At 32.7% G+C, this 20,774-nt stretch overlaps 1 protein-coding gene across 4 annotated transcripts; it reads left to right on the forward strand.

Annotated features, from left to right (window-relative positions):
- Positions 1 to 19,476, forward strand: LOC127732202 (uncharacterized). 4 transcript variants are annotated; one of them, XM_052241282.1, is made up of 5 exons: positions 1 to 67; positions 3,927 to 4,048; positions 12,297 to 12,942; positions 14,431 to 14,679; positions 18,267 to 19,476. In XM_052241282.1, exons 2-5 carry the CDS (start codon positions 3,928 to 3,930, stop codon positions 18,745 to 18,747), a joined length of 1,497 nt encoding a protein of 498 aa, XP_052097242.1. In that variant the 5' UTR covers positions 1 to 67; position 3,927; the 3' UTR covers positions 18,748 to 19,476. The 4 variants fall into 4 exon arrangements, with proteins under 4 accessions (XP_052097242.1, XP_052097238.1, XP_052097240.1 ...); XM_052241278.1 differs by having other exon boundaries at positions 3,927 to 4,039; XM_052241280.1 differs by lacking the exon at positions 1 to 67 and adding an exon at positions 10,790 to 10,836 and having other exon boundaries at positions 3,927 to 4,039.
- The last annotated feature ends 1,298 nt before the right edge of the window (positions 19,477 to 20,774 follow it).

Below are 20,774 nucleotides of genomic sequence, written 5' to 3' on the forward strand. Positions count from 1 at the left end.
CGAAGTTTACTATCACGACAGTACTTCCGGCAAAAGATTTTCCAGTCCATTTTTCCACTGACACAAAGTATGGATAAATTTGCTCACTCGCCTAAAAACTACAATAGTCATGCATTCCCACATAAGCAGTCTTCCGTAAATATACTGTCTGAAAAAGAATGTACCCCGTTTGATCAGACGTACGGGTGCCATATTTGGAGCACGATCTTCCTACCCTTCCGAAGCACCGGAGATCATGTATCCATAGTCGAAATGTTTATGACTCTAAACACCCTACACAACACTCGCCCTAATCCTAAAACCTATTTCTTACCATAACCATAAATAAACCTTAAAACCTAACCGCATGGCGTATCCATAATTCGACATAAAAGAACCGAATCCGGGTCCGTTCGCCTAAAAACACATTCGCTCACATTCACGTTCGCCCCCTTTCATGTTCGCCCTCTTTCATGTTCGCACCCTAGATGTTTGCACCCCAGGTCTGTTCGCACCCTTTTTACATTGTTTTATTGGTTTTGTGTTATATTATTTCTCAATCGTTTTTTGGTTAGGGTATTGCTACATGTATAAATGTTTTTTTTGTTCATTGTTTCAAAATGAAGTACTTTCTAAAAACTATTTTTGTGTTGAATAATTTTTTAATCATGTTTTGGTTAGTGTATTGCTATCAATTTTTTTTTTTCATTGTTTCAAAATAAAGTGACTTTCTAAAAAGGTTTTTTGTGTTGATTATTTTTTTAATGTTAAGATACTAAACAGCTATTAAAACTCAACAACAATAACATTTTGAATCTTCATTGTTTTTACTTTTACCAAGCTAAACACATGCTAACTACATGCAGAATTTACGTCAAAGCTAGTTAAAACAACAACAGTCAGGGGACTTACTTAAATGAGTGATTTTCTAAATCACTGATTCAAGTAACATTATGTCCATAAAGGTTGGAAGTAAGGGTTGTCTTTCTTTAATAATCACGTATTTAAGTAGTACAAATTAATCACTAGACTAAGTGATTTAATTTTATTGTAGCTTTAAATATAGAATACTAATGATCCAGGCACTAATTATGTTATTAAAATTATCAGAACCAACATCTGTGTTGATAGGATGACCGGGTCATGTCAGGTGATGACCTTGTACTAAATCTAGGATAATGACATAAAAATCACTTGTTTAAGTATCATACCTCAATTTCCTTCCAAAAAATCACTTCTTTAAGTATCATTATTTTAATAACCCCCACTAATTTCAACACCCCCGAACAGTGAAATTTTTATCGCGAACAGTAGAATTTTATTACATAATCTATAAGATGAAACATTGAATTTTACAGGAAAATTACTCCCACTGCAGGGAAAAATCTGTTAAGAAAGTATCAGTTCATTATGTAAAGCCATTTTTATAGCATTTTTTCAACTAAAATATAATTTGCAGCTAAACGATTGCACCAAAGGCATAAACCTTGCTGCTTAAAAGAAGCAAAAAGTTCATTTTTTTCAATTTTACTAATGAAAAGATATTATCTAAACCTATGTGTTTAAAATTTTGGTAAAACTACAAAATCACAATTTGTGACAAAACTTTGAATTTGCTACTTAAATAAGTGATTTAAAAATCACTTATTTCAATAAGTCCCCTGACTGAACAATCACGATTTTCAAACACATAACAATAACACCAAGTTTAGCTGTGTAAACAACATATTAACAGTAATCATACATAATTAACATGTAATAATCATCAAATCAATTTAAAACAATATTTCATTTAAAAATTCCCAAATATTTATTTATGTAAATAAAAATATTTTGATATAAACATCTGAAAAGCATCTAATAATTCATCAGGTTTTTGAATAAAGAGAGGTGCGAACGGACCCAGGGGGCGAATGTGTGGGGTACGAACGTGTAGGGTGCGAAAATGTATTATGCTCGAACAGACCCGATACCAAAAGAACCCTACCCCTAAAGTAAAAGAAGGCCCTTAAAGGCTATTTTATTATTTTTCCTGGGTACAATACCTCACTACATACATCCAAATATATATGACGTCTTGATTTTTTTGCTGTGACGCCTTCCTACCATGTCATAGCGTCTAAGCCAAATGCCCATTTTTTTCCAGCTAGACTTTGATAGAGAATTTGGTCTCAACTTTGAAAACTAATTTTCCATGATATCTTCACTGACTACTAGAAATGGTTGCAAATATACAAATTCTTACCTTTTGTGTGCATGTTGGTGCAATATCAACAAAGAAATATCCAAAGGTAATGATAATATAAGTTACAATTCCATGACCTACGTCTTTGTTAGAATGATTTCCCAAGATCCTTTACTTTTTGAGAGTATAGAATAAATTTTCATACCAAACTCTGTGAAAGTTGACTGACCCAAATTTCCGGAATGGTTGATTAATATTATCATTATTATAAGGAAATTTGGGTCCGTCAGATTTTACAGTTTGGTGTGAAAATTCAATTTAAGGTGGTATGGGAGTATAAATTTTAATTAAAAATGAAAGGATTTGTTCATACTTTGCTTTTAAAGTAGTACATATCATTTGCATATTGTGATATGCTCAAAAATATAATAAGAATGATGGGTCACCAAGTTTTTTCTCAAGCTACAGGTTATGAAAAAAATGACAAATTCTGTATGGGTTATACAGGAAAAAATATCATAATGTGAATAAAAGCTAAACCAAATCATAGAAATGAAATATAAAATACTAGAAGATAGCTTTTAAAAAAATGCATTCAGAATATCAAAAGAAAAGATAGGGTCACCGTATGTTTTTTCCCTGCTAACATTGGCTAAAACATAAAATAGCAAAGTTCCATGTAGATTCCTTTATAAAATATACTATTTCAGAGTTACCTCCCCTTAATACCCCAATTTAAAAACATTGAAAATCAAGCAAAAATAAACTTTGTTTGTAAAAATATTAGTAATAATAAGTTAAAATCTTATAAATTTGTTCATTTAACATGCTTAAATGAAAATTCACATTAGTCATTGTTAGTTAATTGCATTCCTCATTGTTCCTCATCAAATTTTGCTGACTTGATTGAAATTCTGGACCTATTGTGCTCTGCTATTTTACAATCCAAGATGGCGTAAGACACCCATACTTCCTTAATCTCTCGTTTAGGTTGAGTTTGCATATACAGTTATGAATTGGCTCCTGTAATAAATAATCTCAAGATAGGTTGACAGTTTCATATTCATACATGTTTAATAAACAAAGACAATGAACACCATGAACATAGACATTACAGTATCTCCTCAATATGAAATTTTGAACCTGAAATTTTTCCAAACCTAAAATAAGGAGGTGTAGTATGAATCCCTGTCTGATTGCCAATGAGACAACTATCCACCAGCATGATTAGAGACCAAATGAAGTAGATGTTAAGAACTGTAGGTCGTTGAACAGTCGCCAACAATAAGCAAAAACCCATACTGCATAGCAGGCTTTAAAAAGCCTTGACATAACAAAATGTAAAACAAATCAAATGAGAAAAACTACATCCTGATTTATGTACAGAACAACGAACAAATATAAATATGATATGTGGTAACAAATGACAACCACTGACATGACTGAATTACAGGCTTCTGACATGGGACAGGCACATGCAGAATGTTCATTTTTAAATCTCACATTTGGACAAGGTTTTCTTTTTGCAATCAATTTACCTAGAATGAAAAAAACTAACATGACCCAATAAAATTATTGTTTTGTGGAACAATCTTATTCTGTTAAGATTATCCATGCATTGGAAGTTCTAGGCATTACTGATCACTTGAAATCAGAAATTAAACTGTGATCTTATTAAAAAAAAAAGCTATCTTCAATTAAGCAAGTTCATGATATCACACTATTTTGTAGTTATAGATTATTGTTTCTAATTATTTTTTAGAATGGATGGAAATGAGAATCATTTAATAGTTAATACCACTGGAAACAGATCAGATATTATGTACAGTATTAATGGTGAAGATATCAATTCTACAACAGAAAATCTAAATTCTGGTAAACATGGTAAATAGTATGTTGTGTGTTGTTGGAAAAGGAAAAAGTTAAATGATTTAAATGTATACTCATCCTTGATACCAGGATTAAAATTTTGTATGCCAGAGTCAGACACACGTTTCGTCTACAAAAGACTCATCAGTGACACTCAAATCAAAAAAGTTAAAAATTTTAATACCAAACAAAGCCTCTAAAATGACAACATTCTTTTATATTATTACTGTACATGTCAAGGGTCTAACTTAAATAAGTTACTAGAGAAAAATAACATACATGTGTTATTATGGATGCTTTCATGAGTTGTCTTCTCTTTATTCCTGAAATGTTCTTAATCTATAGTAACATATGTTTGTTATTTGTTCAAACAAATCTTTAATATTTTACTTTTTATTGGGAACCAGTGAATTCTTGGAACTTTGCAGAAAGTTAACACATAGACTGGATAACTCATTTTCCAATTAAATTAAATCATTTTTGATCAACCATGGTAAATCAATTAGACAAGGCTTTTATGATTAACTTTAGCTGTAATAACAAGGCTTAGTTTTTACAGGCATATAATTTAGAATGGGACACTTGGGAATTACAGCTTGTGCAGAGTTCTAGATAAGTGGTGGTCCTAGGGATTTGACCACCACATTTTTGGGAAGGACCAACACAATTTTGGTAATTTGCAATAGAAATGATAGTGAGGACTTGCATATTTTCTTCAAGGACCACCAGGCAAAAAAAGATTTCGAGAACTCTGCTTGTGCAGTACCTCATTTTATGCTCTGATCATTATTTATTACAATAAATTAAAATGCATTGTGATTAAGCATGATAGATGTCTGAGCAAAGGCTTTGAAGTGGTCCATGACTGAATTAAAGTACCATGCCTTATTTTGAGCCTGGATTTTTATACCCCTGCTTTAAAAAAGTGGTGGTATACTGTTTTACCTCTGTCTGTCCTTCCGTCCATCCGTCAGTCCATCCATCAGTCCATCCGTCAGTCCGTCTGTCCCATGAATATTTTCGTCGCATTTTTCTCAGGAACTACTTGACAAGGATTTCTGAAATTTGGTTTCAGGGTTTATATAAGTAAGTTACACCGTGTGATGCGTTTTCAGATACATCACTCAACAACTTCCTATTTACCAAACACTTGTATTATTTTACACATGATAGCCAAGTTGAAAATTTTCGTCATATTTTTCTCAGGAACTACTTGACAAGGATTTCTGAAATTTGGTTTCAAGATTTATATAAGTAAGTTACACTGTGTGATGCGTTTTCAGATTCATCACTCAACAACTTCCTGTTTACTGAACACTTGTATTATTTTACACATGATAGCCAAGTTGAAAATTTTCGTCACATTTTTCTCAGGAACTACTTGACAAGGATTTCTGAAAATTGGTTTCAGGGTTTATATAAGTCAGCTATACCGTGTGATGCGTTTTCAGATTCATCACTCAACAACTTCCTGTTTACTGAAATATTTCAGCGGGGGTATCATTAGTGAGCAGTAGGTCACAGTTTTACTTGTTAGTATTGGTATTGTCATCTGATAAAGTCATGCTGATAATAAGGTGCACAGTTTTCTCTGCTTTCAAAATCCTTCTTTTTGAACCCGTCATGGTTCTCTTACTACAACAAAATGTCTTGTTGCATGTCGATGAGAGCGGATGTGAAATTTTTGCATAGAGAATCCTTCAACATCTTTGAAATTGCTTTGTCAAATCGCATTCATGGATAAATTTCTTTTAACCTTACATCGTATATGTTATGTTTTGGATTACATGCTTTGGCACTCATACCACATCTTCTTATATCTATTTACTGCAGGGTTTGTTGCTCGTGCTGTGTAGATGCAGTAGAATGTGTCCCTGTGCTTGTGGTGTATGCCCTTATATTTTTTAATTATGGGTTGTTTGCCTGTGAGAGAGCTTTCACATGTTTATATCTTTGTTTTTAATTGTCAATTATATATTATGGTGTTTGGATGTATGAATACTCATCCACGCCTGCTATTTTTATTATTGCCCCCTGCTATGGTTTTACTAAGATTTCTTACAATCTCTGTTTTTGCCCTGTGTTTGTTATATGTCAGTATTGTAATACTTAAGTCTTTACGTCGGGCCTTTTATAACAGTTTTTGTAAGATTTCTTTTACTGCTTTGCCTTTTATTTCCTATTCCGTAATTGTGATCCTTATTCATTGTTACAACCTCCGGTCTTTTTTATTTTTCCTATACCCCTATTTTATTATGATTTTACGCAATGGAAAGAAAATTATTAACAACACAACTTCTAGGATATCCACGTGCTTAAACAAACGTATTCGTAATGCTTCTACAGCCAGATTGTTTTAACAAAAATGCACGTGGATATCCACAAATTTTCCCGTGCAATGCCAAAAAGTGACTAACCTGTTTTAGATTAACTTCACAAAATACTGTACGGTCAACAGTGAACGGGAGAGCTTTTTCGCTCTCCTTTTCCTGTGACATTACCTGAAAAACTCAAAACCTTATATATGTGGTAACTTGAACCCAACCTAAGTGTGGTATTCAATATGTGGGACAGACGGGACGAGCGTATTACAAAAGAAATCAAGAACACCTTTACCGCTTTCGTAGACCTAAAAAATTCAAAAGTTTGATATATCAACATTTAGATAAGCATAATCACAATCTAAAATTTATTAAATTCCAACCACTTGAAACCGTTCAGAAACAACCAGGAGAATCACACTAGCAATTTGAAAAATCACGTGAAGTTCGCGAATTATTTTGGATAAAAAGACTTCAAACAGCTTATCCTCTCGGTCTTAATGACAAAATATTAGGACAGGGGAACATAACTAAAACTTCAATTGATGTCATTAATATTGTCGATAAACGACTTAGAAATAAAAGGTCTCATGGCAAACGCAAAAACCGTAATCAACGTATTAAACATCGTATAAATTATACACTTGCTGATCTGTTATCTATAATAAAAAATAATGGCAGACATCAAGTATTATGCAAACTGGGTCAGATACCAATAAGTAAATTATATGCTATTTTTCTGGAGTGTGATACAATTTCTTTTTTTAGGCCAATGTATGAATACACCCGTATTATTACAGCCTTTTGTCATCATAGGCTATTTCCTAGTATCGATAAACCTGAAAATCATAAACGGCATTTTCTTAAATTAAAATATATAAATAGAGGTATTGATTTTATTAACTTATCTAGTATATTCAATGACTCTACCATCCAAAGCCAAATACCTCCATATTTTGATAATATAGAACCACCTATTATTTCGTATTCTTATAAAAAACCCAGCAGAAGTTTGATTTTTAATTATACGTCAGTTACATCAGACGTCAATATAGAAAATAATGATCCTTCCACTTGAGATTGTGAAACATCTAGTTTTAGATATGTTCCCTATGGTCATGTCCTTACAGGAGACCTCAACATCGTCGAAGACCGTGAGGTCATAACTTTTCTTAAGAAAGGACTGAAATATCGTCCTCCATCTAAAATAGATTGGAAACAGTGTCGTCAGATCATTAAAGACGCTCTGTCTGTCTACTGTAAAAATTGGTGTAAACGTGAAAAATCTGATAAAAAATCTCTAGACAGTTATTTGAATAAAATTATGAATACTGTTAATATTCGTATATCTCATTTTGAAAACAATTCTGAAATTAGTAATAGGGTCCATGATATTCCCATTTCCAGAATAAAAAAAAAACTCCAAGTACTTGCAAAGCGGTTTGTGTTCGTACCGGCAGACAAAGCAGCAAATAATGTAGTGGTGATGTGATGCATATACTACACGGAAGTTCTCCAAAACGAAATTACAAATTCATCTACATTCAGGTCCGTACGCTCCACAGAGAGTCAAATTGTAAACAAGCATATCACTGCCACTACCCAGCTTGAGGCCTCTTCCGAACATTTGAAAGTCCCTACTATGTACTGGTTACCTAAATTGCACAAAAAACCATTTAAATTCCGTTTCATCTCCGCATCTAGTAAGTGTTCTACTACTAATCTATCAGTCCTTCTAACTACCTCCCTTACTACTATCAAAGAACTTGTTATTAACTTTTGTAATAAAGGTTATGAAAATAATGGTATTAATTATTTTTGGAGTGTTAAAAATTCTTTGGAGGTTTTAGATAAAATACATGCTTTTGATGGTCCTTTTAATTCTGTTGACAGTTATGATTTTTCTACTCTCTATACTACACTTCCACACAATCTTATCAAGAAAAAGTTTTCATATTTAATTAAATGGTCTTTTGAAAAATCTCATTACAAATTTATTTGCTGTAACTCGTTTAAAGCCTTTTTCTGTAACGAAAAAGGAAAGTATGCTAGATACACTTACTGGAAATGTGAAGATATGATTGAAGCTTTAAATTTTCTCCTGGACAACATATATGTACGTTTCGGCGATAGAATGTATCGACAGGTAGTAGGTATTCCTATGGGCACTAACTGCGCCCCTTTAATAGCAGATTTATTCCTGTATTGCTATGAATCTCAGTTTATGACCAAACTCAGTAAAGACACGTCATTGTTACATTTGGTTGATACATTCAACAATACCTTCTGTTATCTAGATGATATTTTTTCGTTAAATAATCCAGAGTTCTCTAAATATACTACCGAAATTTACCCAATAGAACTTACTTTAACTAAATCTAACATAAACAGCAGTAGTTGTCCTTTTCTGGATTTGGACATTTCAATCTCTAAAGGAAAACTCCATATGAAAATTTACGACAAAAGAGACGATTTTTCATTCCCTATTGTTAATTTTCCTTTTTTAGACGGTGATGTTCCTTTGGCTCCATCATACGGTGTATATATATCCCAACTCATTCGTTATGCCCGTGTGTGTAGTGATGTCATAGATTTTAACGAACGTAATCAATGCATCACTGGTAAATTATTAAATCAAGGATTTCGTTACCATAAATTACGTAAAACTTTTGCTAAGTTCTTTCATAGATACAAAGATTTGATTAGTAAATTTGGCTGTACTTGTAGAAAACTGATTAAAAACGGTATTTCACATCCTAAATTTTACGGTAATATTGTACTTAAAGCGCGGAAATCACTATGTGATCCGTGTAAACTCATCGAACCTTTAAACAGGCTTATTAGTAAAGGTTATCTTACCAATGTTGTAATTAGATCTTTGAATATAGTTTACATTGGCACTAATATCGAATTTGTCATCAGCAAATTAAAACATAACTAAATTTGTATTTTTTCAAGTGGGATGTATAAAGACACACCCACGTTCGTTTAGATCTATAAAGAGGTTAAACTCCTAACTATCCTACTGTCTGTCTATACATTTATTTTTGGCATTGCACTAGTCATGTCTTCTTTGACTGTCCATGACGTTAAAATACTAAATCCCTGGAATGTGTTTTAGTTGATTTTAGTCTCTGATGCATGATTTTTTATTATTAATTGTTTTGGCTTTTAACTAGCTGTCAGTAACTGCGAGTACTCTCAAATCGTACTTTCTTGTTTATTTGACCTGTTGATACTAATTGTATTGCTTTTTTGTTATTTAATGTTATTCAGGGTTATATCTGGTCTATATACCAGCTTTGATAAGTGTTTGGTATAACTATAAATTTTCACTTCTTACTATGAACATCAAAATTATTTATTTTGTAATAATATTTCCTTTCTCTATTGGTACTGTACAGGTATACCTAACAACAAAATTATTTTCATTTACCTGTGTTTAAAGTTATTGCAAATGGATGGTATTTTTGTTCGAGCATATTGTTTTTCTTTAATTGATTAACATTTCTTACCGATATAACATGTTACTTTTATTATTCTTCCCTTAGTTTATTTATTTTGTATTTACATTGTGTCATAGGTCAAATTTATTTGTTCAGTGTATGTTCAATGGTGTTAATATGTCCTTTGATTGAGTTCAGCTATTTCAGTTGATATTTTATAGTGTGTCTTTCTATGTTGTGATGTTACACTATTGTTTCAGAAAAAGGGTGAAGGTTTGGTACCATAAAAACGTTTAAACCCGCTGCATTTGTTTGCACCTGTCCTAAGTCAGGAATCTGATGTTCAGTAGTTGTCGTTTGTTGATGTGGTTCATAAGTGTTTCTCGTTTCTCGTTTTTTATATAGATTAGACCGTTGGTTTTCCCGTTTGAATGGTTTTACACTAGTAATTTTTTGGGGCCCTTTATAGCTTACTGTTCGGTGTGAGCCAAGGCTCCGTGTTGAAGACCGTACTGTGACCTATAATGGTTTACTTTTATAAATTTTGACTTGGATGGAGAGTTGTCTCATTGGGACTCATACCACATCTTCTTATATCTATTTTGTTGAGGAAAGTTTCTGCAGATATTTTCAGGTTTGTTTGAGACACATGCTCATGGGTTCAGTAGTTAGTACAAATGTAGTTTCAATGTGGGAATCTATCAGACCAATCTATTTGATGTCTGAGGGTTTTAGCTGGTCCCCTTATGGATCCATAGTTTCTTTCCGAGATCCTTTTTATTAGGATTTTCTGTTTTTCTCTACCAGGAAAACAGCTGGGCATCTAATGGTATCGGTTTGGAATCCAAGTATGTCCTGTCCGGTTTCCTGTTCGTTGCCATGTTGTGACCTTATCCCTTATTTTGTATATAATTGTTTTTATATTTTGCATTATTCATATTTTGAGGATGAGCAAATCAGGTGAATGTGTTTGTATGTTTTATTTTAAGGTGAACTTTCTGGTAGTAAGACCCGTCACAGCCAGGCTGGGAAACTGGTAAGGCAAATGCTCACATTAAATCTTTACCGAAACAGTGTGTCAAATGCCCTCCTTTACACCATAACCCATGGTGGTGCTCTTAATAAAAGAAGACACATAACATACATATAACCAGAAATTATTGGTATCGGTATCACATTTGACCCGGAACTTATTAATTATTGGTAAGGTATCAATTATGTGGAAAACAAAAGGTCCCGGAATGGTGTAATTTTTACTCAACACCATTGTCCTATATTAGTTATATTTAAAGTTAAATTCTTTGATTTGTCATTTTATCGTCATGCCGGCTAACAAATTGGACCTTGTTATTATAGTAGTATAGATTTGTCTGTAATATTTAAGCAATCAATCTAGTTGCCTTCCTTGCTGATCAAAAGGAAGTTTTACTCTGGACTTTTTTTTAACTTTAATATTTAATTTTCATAAATTATCTAGACAAGTTATAAACAATGATAAAACAATGTCATCATATGCAATTCTAGATCATTTGGTTGGTTGTTTTCTTTGGAATATATACATGTACCTGTATTTACAAAACCTAACAAATACAGCAGATCTGCAAAGTATTCAGTCTATACACTCATACATCATGTTATAATCTAAATAAAGCCAATGAAGAAAGGCATTACTCATGTGGTTTTGTGTTGAACAGTATATCTTAAACTTTATCATAGTCAACTAAAAATTTTACTGCTTAAGTCATTTTTGCAACCTCTCATATAATCTATTATTATTATATTAAAATATTAGAGTTTTGTGCTGAAAAAAATTAAGATTGGGGTTGGATTCAACAACAACAACAATACTTTATTTTAAGAGGGTTAAACAGTTACTTATATAACTAATCTTCCTTGGGGCCCTTATCATAGAAAAGCATAAACAAAAAATGGTCGAAAAAGCACAATGCAAACAGTGACAGACATGACATACATTAGTATACAAGTCAAGTAAAATTATCAATGTTCAATACAACTGAATAAATTGATAAGAAAAAATAATTGATATTTTACATTTTTTCAATTGGTTGATTTCATTAAATTATCTGTTAATTTTAACATTTGTAATATTTCGTAACGATATTGGTAAATTGTTCCACAAGGACGATCTAGAATGCGTAAAAGATTTCTTGAACAATTTGAATTTTGGTATTTCTCATTCCAATGAGAGTAATACAATTCCAAGGGTGGAGGAACACCACCCATAAAAAGCCTGTGGTGTCAAATCCCTATGGCTGAATAAATAATTTTTAGCTCACATTTACAGTTTTGGCAACAACCAAGAATGCATAAAAACATTTGCCATGATTTGGTAAATGTGACATTGACAATAACTCAAATTATTCACTCTCTCTCCTTGTCCTGATTTTCTCCAAGCAGAATATAACGACTGAATTATTTGGGTTAGCTTGACAATAATTTATTTGATCAAAACTGATGTCTGTTTCTTTTTTGTAGGAATAGGTCAGCGAGGAAATGTAACTTTATTTTCTGGAGAACCACAGCATAATGCTATACCTGATATAAGTTTAAATTCATGTGGATCACAGTCAGACATTTCCATTATGTCTGATGTAGATCTTAATTGTTTGCCTGAAGGTGCTGTTGTCATAGCAACAATGGATGGAGAAATTGAACAACAGGCTATCACTTTGCCTACAGGAAACTCAAAAGATGGCAATGAAAATACTGTTGCCATGGCAATAACAGACAATAACCTAAAACATAAGGTTGCAGACATTGATGTGGGTACACAAGTCATTTCAGTTCCTATAGATATGTTGCAAAATATGGATGGCAATGATGGACAGGTTATTACCATACCAACAGAATATACAACTTTAACAGAAGGTGAACATCAACAGGTCATCACTGTGCCAACAGATTATGCAACTATGAATGATAATGACTCTGGACATTTTGTCACTGTATCATCTGAATATGCAGTTACAAATGAAGATGGCCTTGGACAGGTCATCACCATACCAACAGATTCAGTTAGTGCAGTTGACCTTGAAAAAATCATATCTATGCAAAGTGAAGGATCAGTAATGGAATCTCAGCCCCAAATTATTTATGTTTTGTCAAAAACTGAATCAGAAATGTAAGTTTGTTTCTTAAATGTATATTTGGTAATTTTGGAGTGAAATATGTATATATATGTGTGTGTGTTTTATTTGAAAGTTAGGAAATAGTAAACATATTTAGTTGATTATAGTTACATAAAGAGATTCAATTAGAAATCACTCTTGCTGCTTATCAGTCAAAGGTCTAACTTAAACAAGTTATTACAGAAAATAACAGGCATACTGTTATTGTGGGAATTCTGACAGAGTTATCTCCTCTTGTCATGAATTGTGTTGAAATAACTGATGTCCATTATTGTTCAATCTAATTAAAATAGATATTTTCAATCAAGCAAGTCCAGGGCATCTCACTATAGATGTCATTAATTTAAACAACAAAATAAACAGCGGTAAATTAAAAAGTATCTGACCCGTATCACCCGACTAAAATGTCTGTGATAACCGAAAGGCGTTATTACAGACATTGTTTCTTTGTGCATTAACGGAGATGTTATTTTAATACTATTATGACAGTAGGAGACAACTCTGTCAGAATTCCCTCAATAATAGTATGCCTGTTATTTTCTGTAATTACTTGTTTAAGTTAAACCCTTGACTGCTAATTATTAAAAATGAATAACTTCTTTGGATTATTCACTCTTGCAATTTTCTATTTAAGTTTTCTTAAAATTTTCAAAGTTATTTCACATTAAGGAATGTGCCTCCATCATTCATAGCTCTGATTCCTTGTCTGTGGTTTGGCTTCACTTTTGTTCCACTTTAGTTTTATCAGTTCTCATTTCTATACAGAATAATTATATACAGTGTTGCTGTTTAAATTTCAACCTTAGTATTATATATATATATGTGTTATCAAAATTGCACACAGACAAAACACATCTTTGTGTCATCAATTTATTATTTCCATTAGTTGAATATTAAAAGGTACAGACGAAAATTAACAGAAAACTTCATTTTCAAAAAAGTACTTTACCTTATAATATCAGTATTACAGATAACTAAAACACTACATCATGTACATGTGCATGTTAAATAGTTCTAATATTAAGTGAAGAAAACTACTCTCAGAAGGAAATTCAAAGAGTCTGTCAACTGGAATTGTGGATTCATTTACTTTCGTGAGTTGAGGAAACCAAATATTGTCGTCAATATTTAGTTTCATGGTTTTGCCAATGTCTACATTATTGAAATTATTCTGCTGAGAAAGACTTGATTTTGTTTAATTGTTAAATAATCAATGTAATCAATATGTAATCACTTGTATGAAATTGAACTTAATTGTACTGCTCAAATTATTGGGTGGCATAATTGACAATAAAAAACTTTGTATTGTATTGTATTGTACATACATACAAGACTATAGAAAAGTTGTAATTTGTTGAACATTTAATTTTGTAGTTCCCCTGTACTATGTGTACCCATGAAAATTGGTATCCAATGAATAATAATGAATTCACAGTACATTAAAATTGTTTGCTGGACTAATTTTATAATTTACATTTCAGCGATGACGAAGGTAACAACACTTCCTTTGTTGCAGTAGTGCCAGAATCAACAGAAGATGCTGTGACCATTGCATCCAATCAAATTGAAGATGAACGTTTAGCATATGTTGCATTGACACCAGACTCTACCCAGAATGCCCTGCCCATTTCCTTTCAGGAGGAAGATTGTACTTTATCCTTGAAAGAGCTCTCAGCCAGAGAGAGAAGCAGATTGATAAAAAGGGCACAGAGACAGAATACAGTTTTCAGGTACAGGTAACATAAATGATATATTTGAATATATAGAATAACCATATATTGTCTTGAATATAAATGTTATTTGTACAAGGCTTAGAAACAGGTAGAAAGCAGGGCTGTGCTGAGCCTTTCTATCCTGTTTTGAGCTGAGTACCGGTACAAATAAAATTTATATTTCGAGAAAATTTATGGTTATACTTTATATACTGCAACTCCTATAACTGTTCCAAATGAAATATTTAGGGTAAAAACCATCATTTTTATACGACCGCAAAAAATCGTATATTGGTATGATGTTGGCATCGTCATCGTCGTCTGAAGACACATTGGTTTTCGCACAATAACTTTAGTTTAAGTGAATGGATCTCTATGAAATTTTACCACAAGGTTCAATACCACAAAAGGAAGGTTGGGATTGATTTTTGGGGTTATGGTACCAACAGTTAAGGAATTAGGGGCCAAAAATAAGCAATTTTGTAACTTCCAGACAATAACTTGTGTGTTAGTGTATGGGTCTCTCTGACATTGTACCACAAGGTTCCATATCACAAAGGGAGTGCTGAGATTGATTTTGGGGGTAATTGCCTCAAAATTTTAGGAATAAGGGGCCAAAAAAGGGGCAAAAAACAAGCATTTTTCTAGTTTCAGGACAATAACTTGTATGTAAGTGTATGGATCTTTCTAAAATTGCACTACAAGGTTCCATATCACAAAGGGAAAGCTGGAATTGAGTTTGGGGGTAATTGCCTAAAACATTTAGGAATAAGGGGCCAAAAAGGGGCTAAATTTAAGCATTCCTGTTTGAATGGTTTTACACTAGTAATTTTTGGGGCCCTTTATAGCTTACTGTTCGGTGTGAGCCAAGGCTCTGTTTTGAAGACCGTACTGTGACCTATAATGGTTTACTTTTATAAATTTTGACTTGGATGGAGAGTTGTCTCATTGGCACTCATACCTCATCTTCTTATATCTATTTTTCTAGTTTCCAGACGATAACTTGTGTTCAAGTGTATGGATCTCTCTGAAATTGTACTGCAAGGTACCATACCACAAAGGGAAGGCTGGGATTGATTTTGGGGGTAATTGCCTCAAAATATTAGGAATAAGGGGCAAAAAAGGGGCAAAAAACAAGCATTTTTCTAGTTTCAGGACAATAACTTGTATGTAAGTGTATGGATCTTTCTAAAATTGTACTACAAGGTTCCATATCACAAAGGGAATGCTTGAATTGAGTTTGGGGGTAATTGCCTAAAACATTTAGGAATAAGGGGCCAAAAAGGGGCTAAATTTAAGCATTCCTGTTTGAATGGTTTTACACTAGTAATTTTTGGGGCCCTTTATAGCTTACTGTTCGGTGTGAGCCAAGGCTCTGTTTTGAAGACCGTACTGTGACCTATAATGGTTTACTTTTATAAATTTTGACTTGGATGGAGAGTTGTCTCATTGGCACTCATACCTCATCTTCTTATATCTATTTTTCTAGTTTCCAGACAATAACTTGTGTTCAAGTGTATGGATCTCTCTGAAATTGTACTGCAAGGTACCATACCACAAAGGGAAGGCTGGGATTGAGTTTGGGGTGATGAATTATAAGGGGGTTCAAAAAATTGGGGGGGGGGGGATTTTTTTTCCTTAAAATTTTCCATAAGTTGGTTATTTCTTATTTATATATAAAAGCAAATAATAATGATATGGTTTGATTTCATCAAAAATTGAAATATTGGGGTTCTTTGATATGCTGAATTTAACCGTGTATTTAGATTCTTAATTTTTTGTCCCGTTTTCAAATTGGTCTACATTAAGGTCCAAAGGGTCCAAAATTAAACTTAGATTGATTTTAACAAAAATTGAATTCTTGGGGTTCTTTGATATGCTGAATCTAACCGTGTATGTATTTAGATTTTGGATATTGGACCATAATAGGTAAATTAAAATTTTTTAAGTTCTTAGACCACATTCATTTTGTGTCAGAAACCTATGCTGTGTCAAATATTTAATCACAATCCAAATTCAGAGCTGTATCAAGCTTGAATGTTGTGTCCATACTTGCCCCAACTGTTCAGGGTTTGACCTCTGCGTCCAGCGGAGCATTTTATTAGTTTGGAGTGGACGACGTGATACATCTGTGAACCTGTATTATTTATTGACGTCATAAATAAAACTCTACGGAAACGCATTGTCAACGTCATAAACAAGGTGACATAGGGTCAGTGACTGTATATCACAAATGAATTTACAGTCAATGCAATTTGACTGCGCAAATTGCACAGCTGTAGTATATAATGTTTTAAATTCAATACTCAAAAAAGAGTAAGATTTTATGCCCTACCTAGGATATTAGTGGGCTATAGGTGTTTTCCAATCTGTGCATTTGTTCTTCCATCCGTCCTTCTGTCCCATATCAGGTTATTGATTTGGTTTAAGATAGTTTGTGATCACAGCAGCTTACTATTCATTATAAAATGAAGGAGATGTGGTATGATTGCCAATGAGACACCTATCCACCAAGACCAGAGTTCAAATGACATGAATATATGCAATTATATATATAGTACTATAAGCACATGTTCATTGTGAAGTGATCTGTTTAATATATATTTCAAATCAGGGTTTATACCAAGATTTCGTGATTCACTTTGATCTGTTTATCACCAATTTCTGTTTTCTGATTCTTTGAATTACAAGTGGGAGTATGGTTAGCGCCATAACGCCTGCATTCTTGTTTCAGATCTTTAATATTCTCTTGGTGAATTATATATTTCATAGGTAATAGGGAAACATTCAAAATTAAAACATTTAGTACAAAAATACAATGTCTAAATATAGATGTATGAAATCAGGAGACGTCATAAGGAATAGAGCAATGAAATTCAGAAATATATTGCATGCATTTGTTAATATGATTTCTGAACAAGGGACAGATAAAAAAACAATTTCTAAAATTGGCAATTAGAAATACAGTGCTCCCTCACTATATTGCGTATCATTAACATGGTTAAAACACCCAACATGTACATGTATATCAATATTCCTCAGTCTCATTTTCTGTACATTATCATTCACCCATTCAGTCTGGTACAGATGAGGATTAAACCTGTGCATATAAAAGTGTCATTGGTAGACATTCTTCATAAAAAGTCATCTACTTGACATTTTACTCTTTCAATGTTTTGATTGTAAAAAAGTAATTGTAAATAAAATCATATATATGTACAGGTAGAACATGTACCATGATTCCTTGCAGTTTTGTAGTATTTGTTTAATTTATTCAACCAGTAACATGATTAAGGTGACAGTAATTTATGCATGTTCAAATCTTGTACTAAGATTAAGAAGACACAAATCAAGGTAACAAACAAAAACTGACAACAAATGATCAGTCATTTACGTTTACATCTTCCTTGTCATATCTGTCTTCCCTCAATATATGGTCACTCTTGTATATTGACAAAAACTACCTGGTCCAAAAGGTTGAGATTAAATGAGGAAGAACTGTAGTGCTATAAGAACATGAAGAATATAAAATGTGAGTTCTAATTATTAAGAGGCTGATCTTATTACCTTCTTTGCAATTTTTACAAATAATTTATTCTTTACAGAGAGAAAGAAAGAGGAAAAGTAAGAAAAAGTATGCAAGATAAAAGAAAAGATCCTGCTTACAGAGAATTGGAAAGAAAAAAGGACAGAGAAAGAAGACGTTTGTCGAGACTTACAAATGCCTCTTTACGGGAAAAAGAAAGATTAAGGGACAGAGAATATAAAAGAAGACAAAAAATCGATGATATAAAAATTAAAAATAAAGACGATGACCTTCAATGTGATTCTTTAGTTAGATACATGAATGATATGGATGAAAAATGTCAACTAACTATCAGCTGTAAGCTTGATGATAGCTTAGAAGATAATATGTATAGCTTTAACGACAAGAGTTCTTTTGATGAAGATCTGCAGACTTCTAGTTTAAGTGTTAATGGTGATAGAACAGATCTGATTGACCAATATGGAGATAGTGTTCTCCAATCAGATATCTTGTCTGATAAAGACTCAGATTCAAGACATTTTATTCCATTTATAACTTAACATAAGTGCTTTTTATGTTGATATGTAGACTTCTAGTTTAAGTGTTAATGGTGATATATTAGATCTGATTGGACAATATGGAAATGGTGTTCTCCAATCAGATATCTTGTCTGATAAATACTCAGATTCAAGATATTATATACTGTTTATAACTTACGGTATAAACATAAGTGCTTTTGATGCTGATATGCAGACTTCTAGTTTAAGTGTAAATGGTGATAGAACAGATCTGATTGGACAATTTGGAGATAGTGTTCTCCAATCAGATATCTTGTCTGATATCCGATAAAGACTCAGATACTAGACATTATATACTATTTATAACTAAAAAAAAAGCAGTAAAAATTTCATATTACAATTATTTATATGAATTAAATGATAAATTGCACAAAATGTATATGATTTTGCCAAAAAATCAATTAATAAATATCAATGTGGATTTAATATCATATGATTTCTTAGCATGCTTAGTGGAGCTTCATGTGCATATTTTAACTTGAATTGATTCATTTGTGGATCTTGTACTTTTGTCAACCACCAAACTGTTAATTGTAAGTTGAGGAGAAAGTTCAAGGTCATAACTCATTATTCAAAAGAATAGATCCATAGAACAAAAATATATGTTGCCTTCAGTGTATTTCAGTTCACTCAATGATTGTTATTAAATGTGTTGTGTTTGTCCCCCTTTCATCAGAATGTGATCTGATCAATAAAAGTTTTGTTACTTTATTATTTTTTTGTAGACCATGTGTTGATATAGATGATGCTGTCTCTAGCATACAATATAAAAATATGAAGATGTGATATGATTGCCAATGAGACAATTATCCACCAGAGTCATAATTATGTGCATGTAAGCAACTATGTCACCCTACAGCCTTTAACAATGAGCAAAACTCTTACCTTATATTCTGCTTTAAAAGGCCCCAACATGACAAAATGTGAAACAATTCAAATAAGACAACCAAGGTACGACTTATGCTAAACACAATAAACGAAAAACATATGTTGACCACTAGATATTGTTTGTATCGTCTGCAATGAAATTCGCAGAATGTGAGACAAAGATGAGTATCCTGCGGTGACGGCTTGAACTATTTGTATATGCTTTATTTTTCAAAAGGTAGACAACCTGGATTCTTCATACCTAGTAGGCAGATGCCTTATGTTACGAAGTTTACGTTTGTCACATGTCAATTGTCCATGACCTCAATTTCATGGTTCAGCTTCTGCTTGAAAAAAAATCAGTTTGTTATGCCCCACCTAGAATAGTAGTAGGGGCATTATGTTTTCTGGTCTGAGCGTCTGTTCATTTGTTAGTTCGTTCATCCATACGTTCGTCCGTCTGTCTGTCCTGCTTCAGGTTAAAGCTTTTGGTCAAGGTAGTTTTTGATGAAGATGAAGTCCTATCAACTTGAAACTTAGTACACATGTTCCTTATGATATGATCTTTCTACTTTTAAAGCCAAATTAGAGTTTTTACCCCAATTTCACGGTCCACTGAACATAGAAAATGATAGTGCGAGTGGGGCATCTGTGTACTATGGACACATTCTTGTTATTTGTAAAATGAAATACCGTACTTTCTTATTATGAGTAATAGGATAACTAAATTTTGTATATAAGTACCTTGCAAGGCCTTCATGTCAGTCAAATAGGATTCACCTGACCTCTACCTCATTTCATGGATCACTGTTCATGGTTAAGTTTTCTTTAGTTGTCCGTATCTCAGATACTGTAAGCAATACGTCCACTATATTTGGAGTATGGAATGTATCCAACTGGCAGGTTTCATCTGACCTTGACCTCTTTTTCTTGGTTCATTCGTCTGCGGTATTTTTTTCTGATTTGGTCTCCATTTGTCAGATACTGTGGATTCATTTATTTTCGTGGGTATCAATTTTCGTGGATTGAGGAAAACTTACACTTTCGTGGATATTTAATTTCGTGGTTTTGCTCAATTCTGCATACAAGCATATGGAAAATTTGTAATTCGTTGAACATTTAAATTCGTGGTTCCCCTGTTC

The sequence above is a fragment of the Mytilus californianus genome, unplaced genomic scaffold (genome assembly GCF_021869535.1).
Source record: "Mytilus californianus isolate M0D057914Y unplaced genomic scaffold, xbMytCali1.0.p SCAF_22, whole genome shotgun sequence".
Lineage (NCBI taxonomy): Eukaryota > Metazoa > Mollusca > Bivalvia > Mytilida > Mytilidae > Mytilus > Mytilus californianus.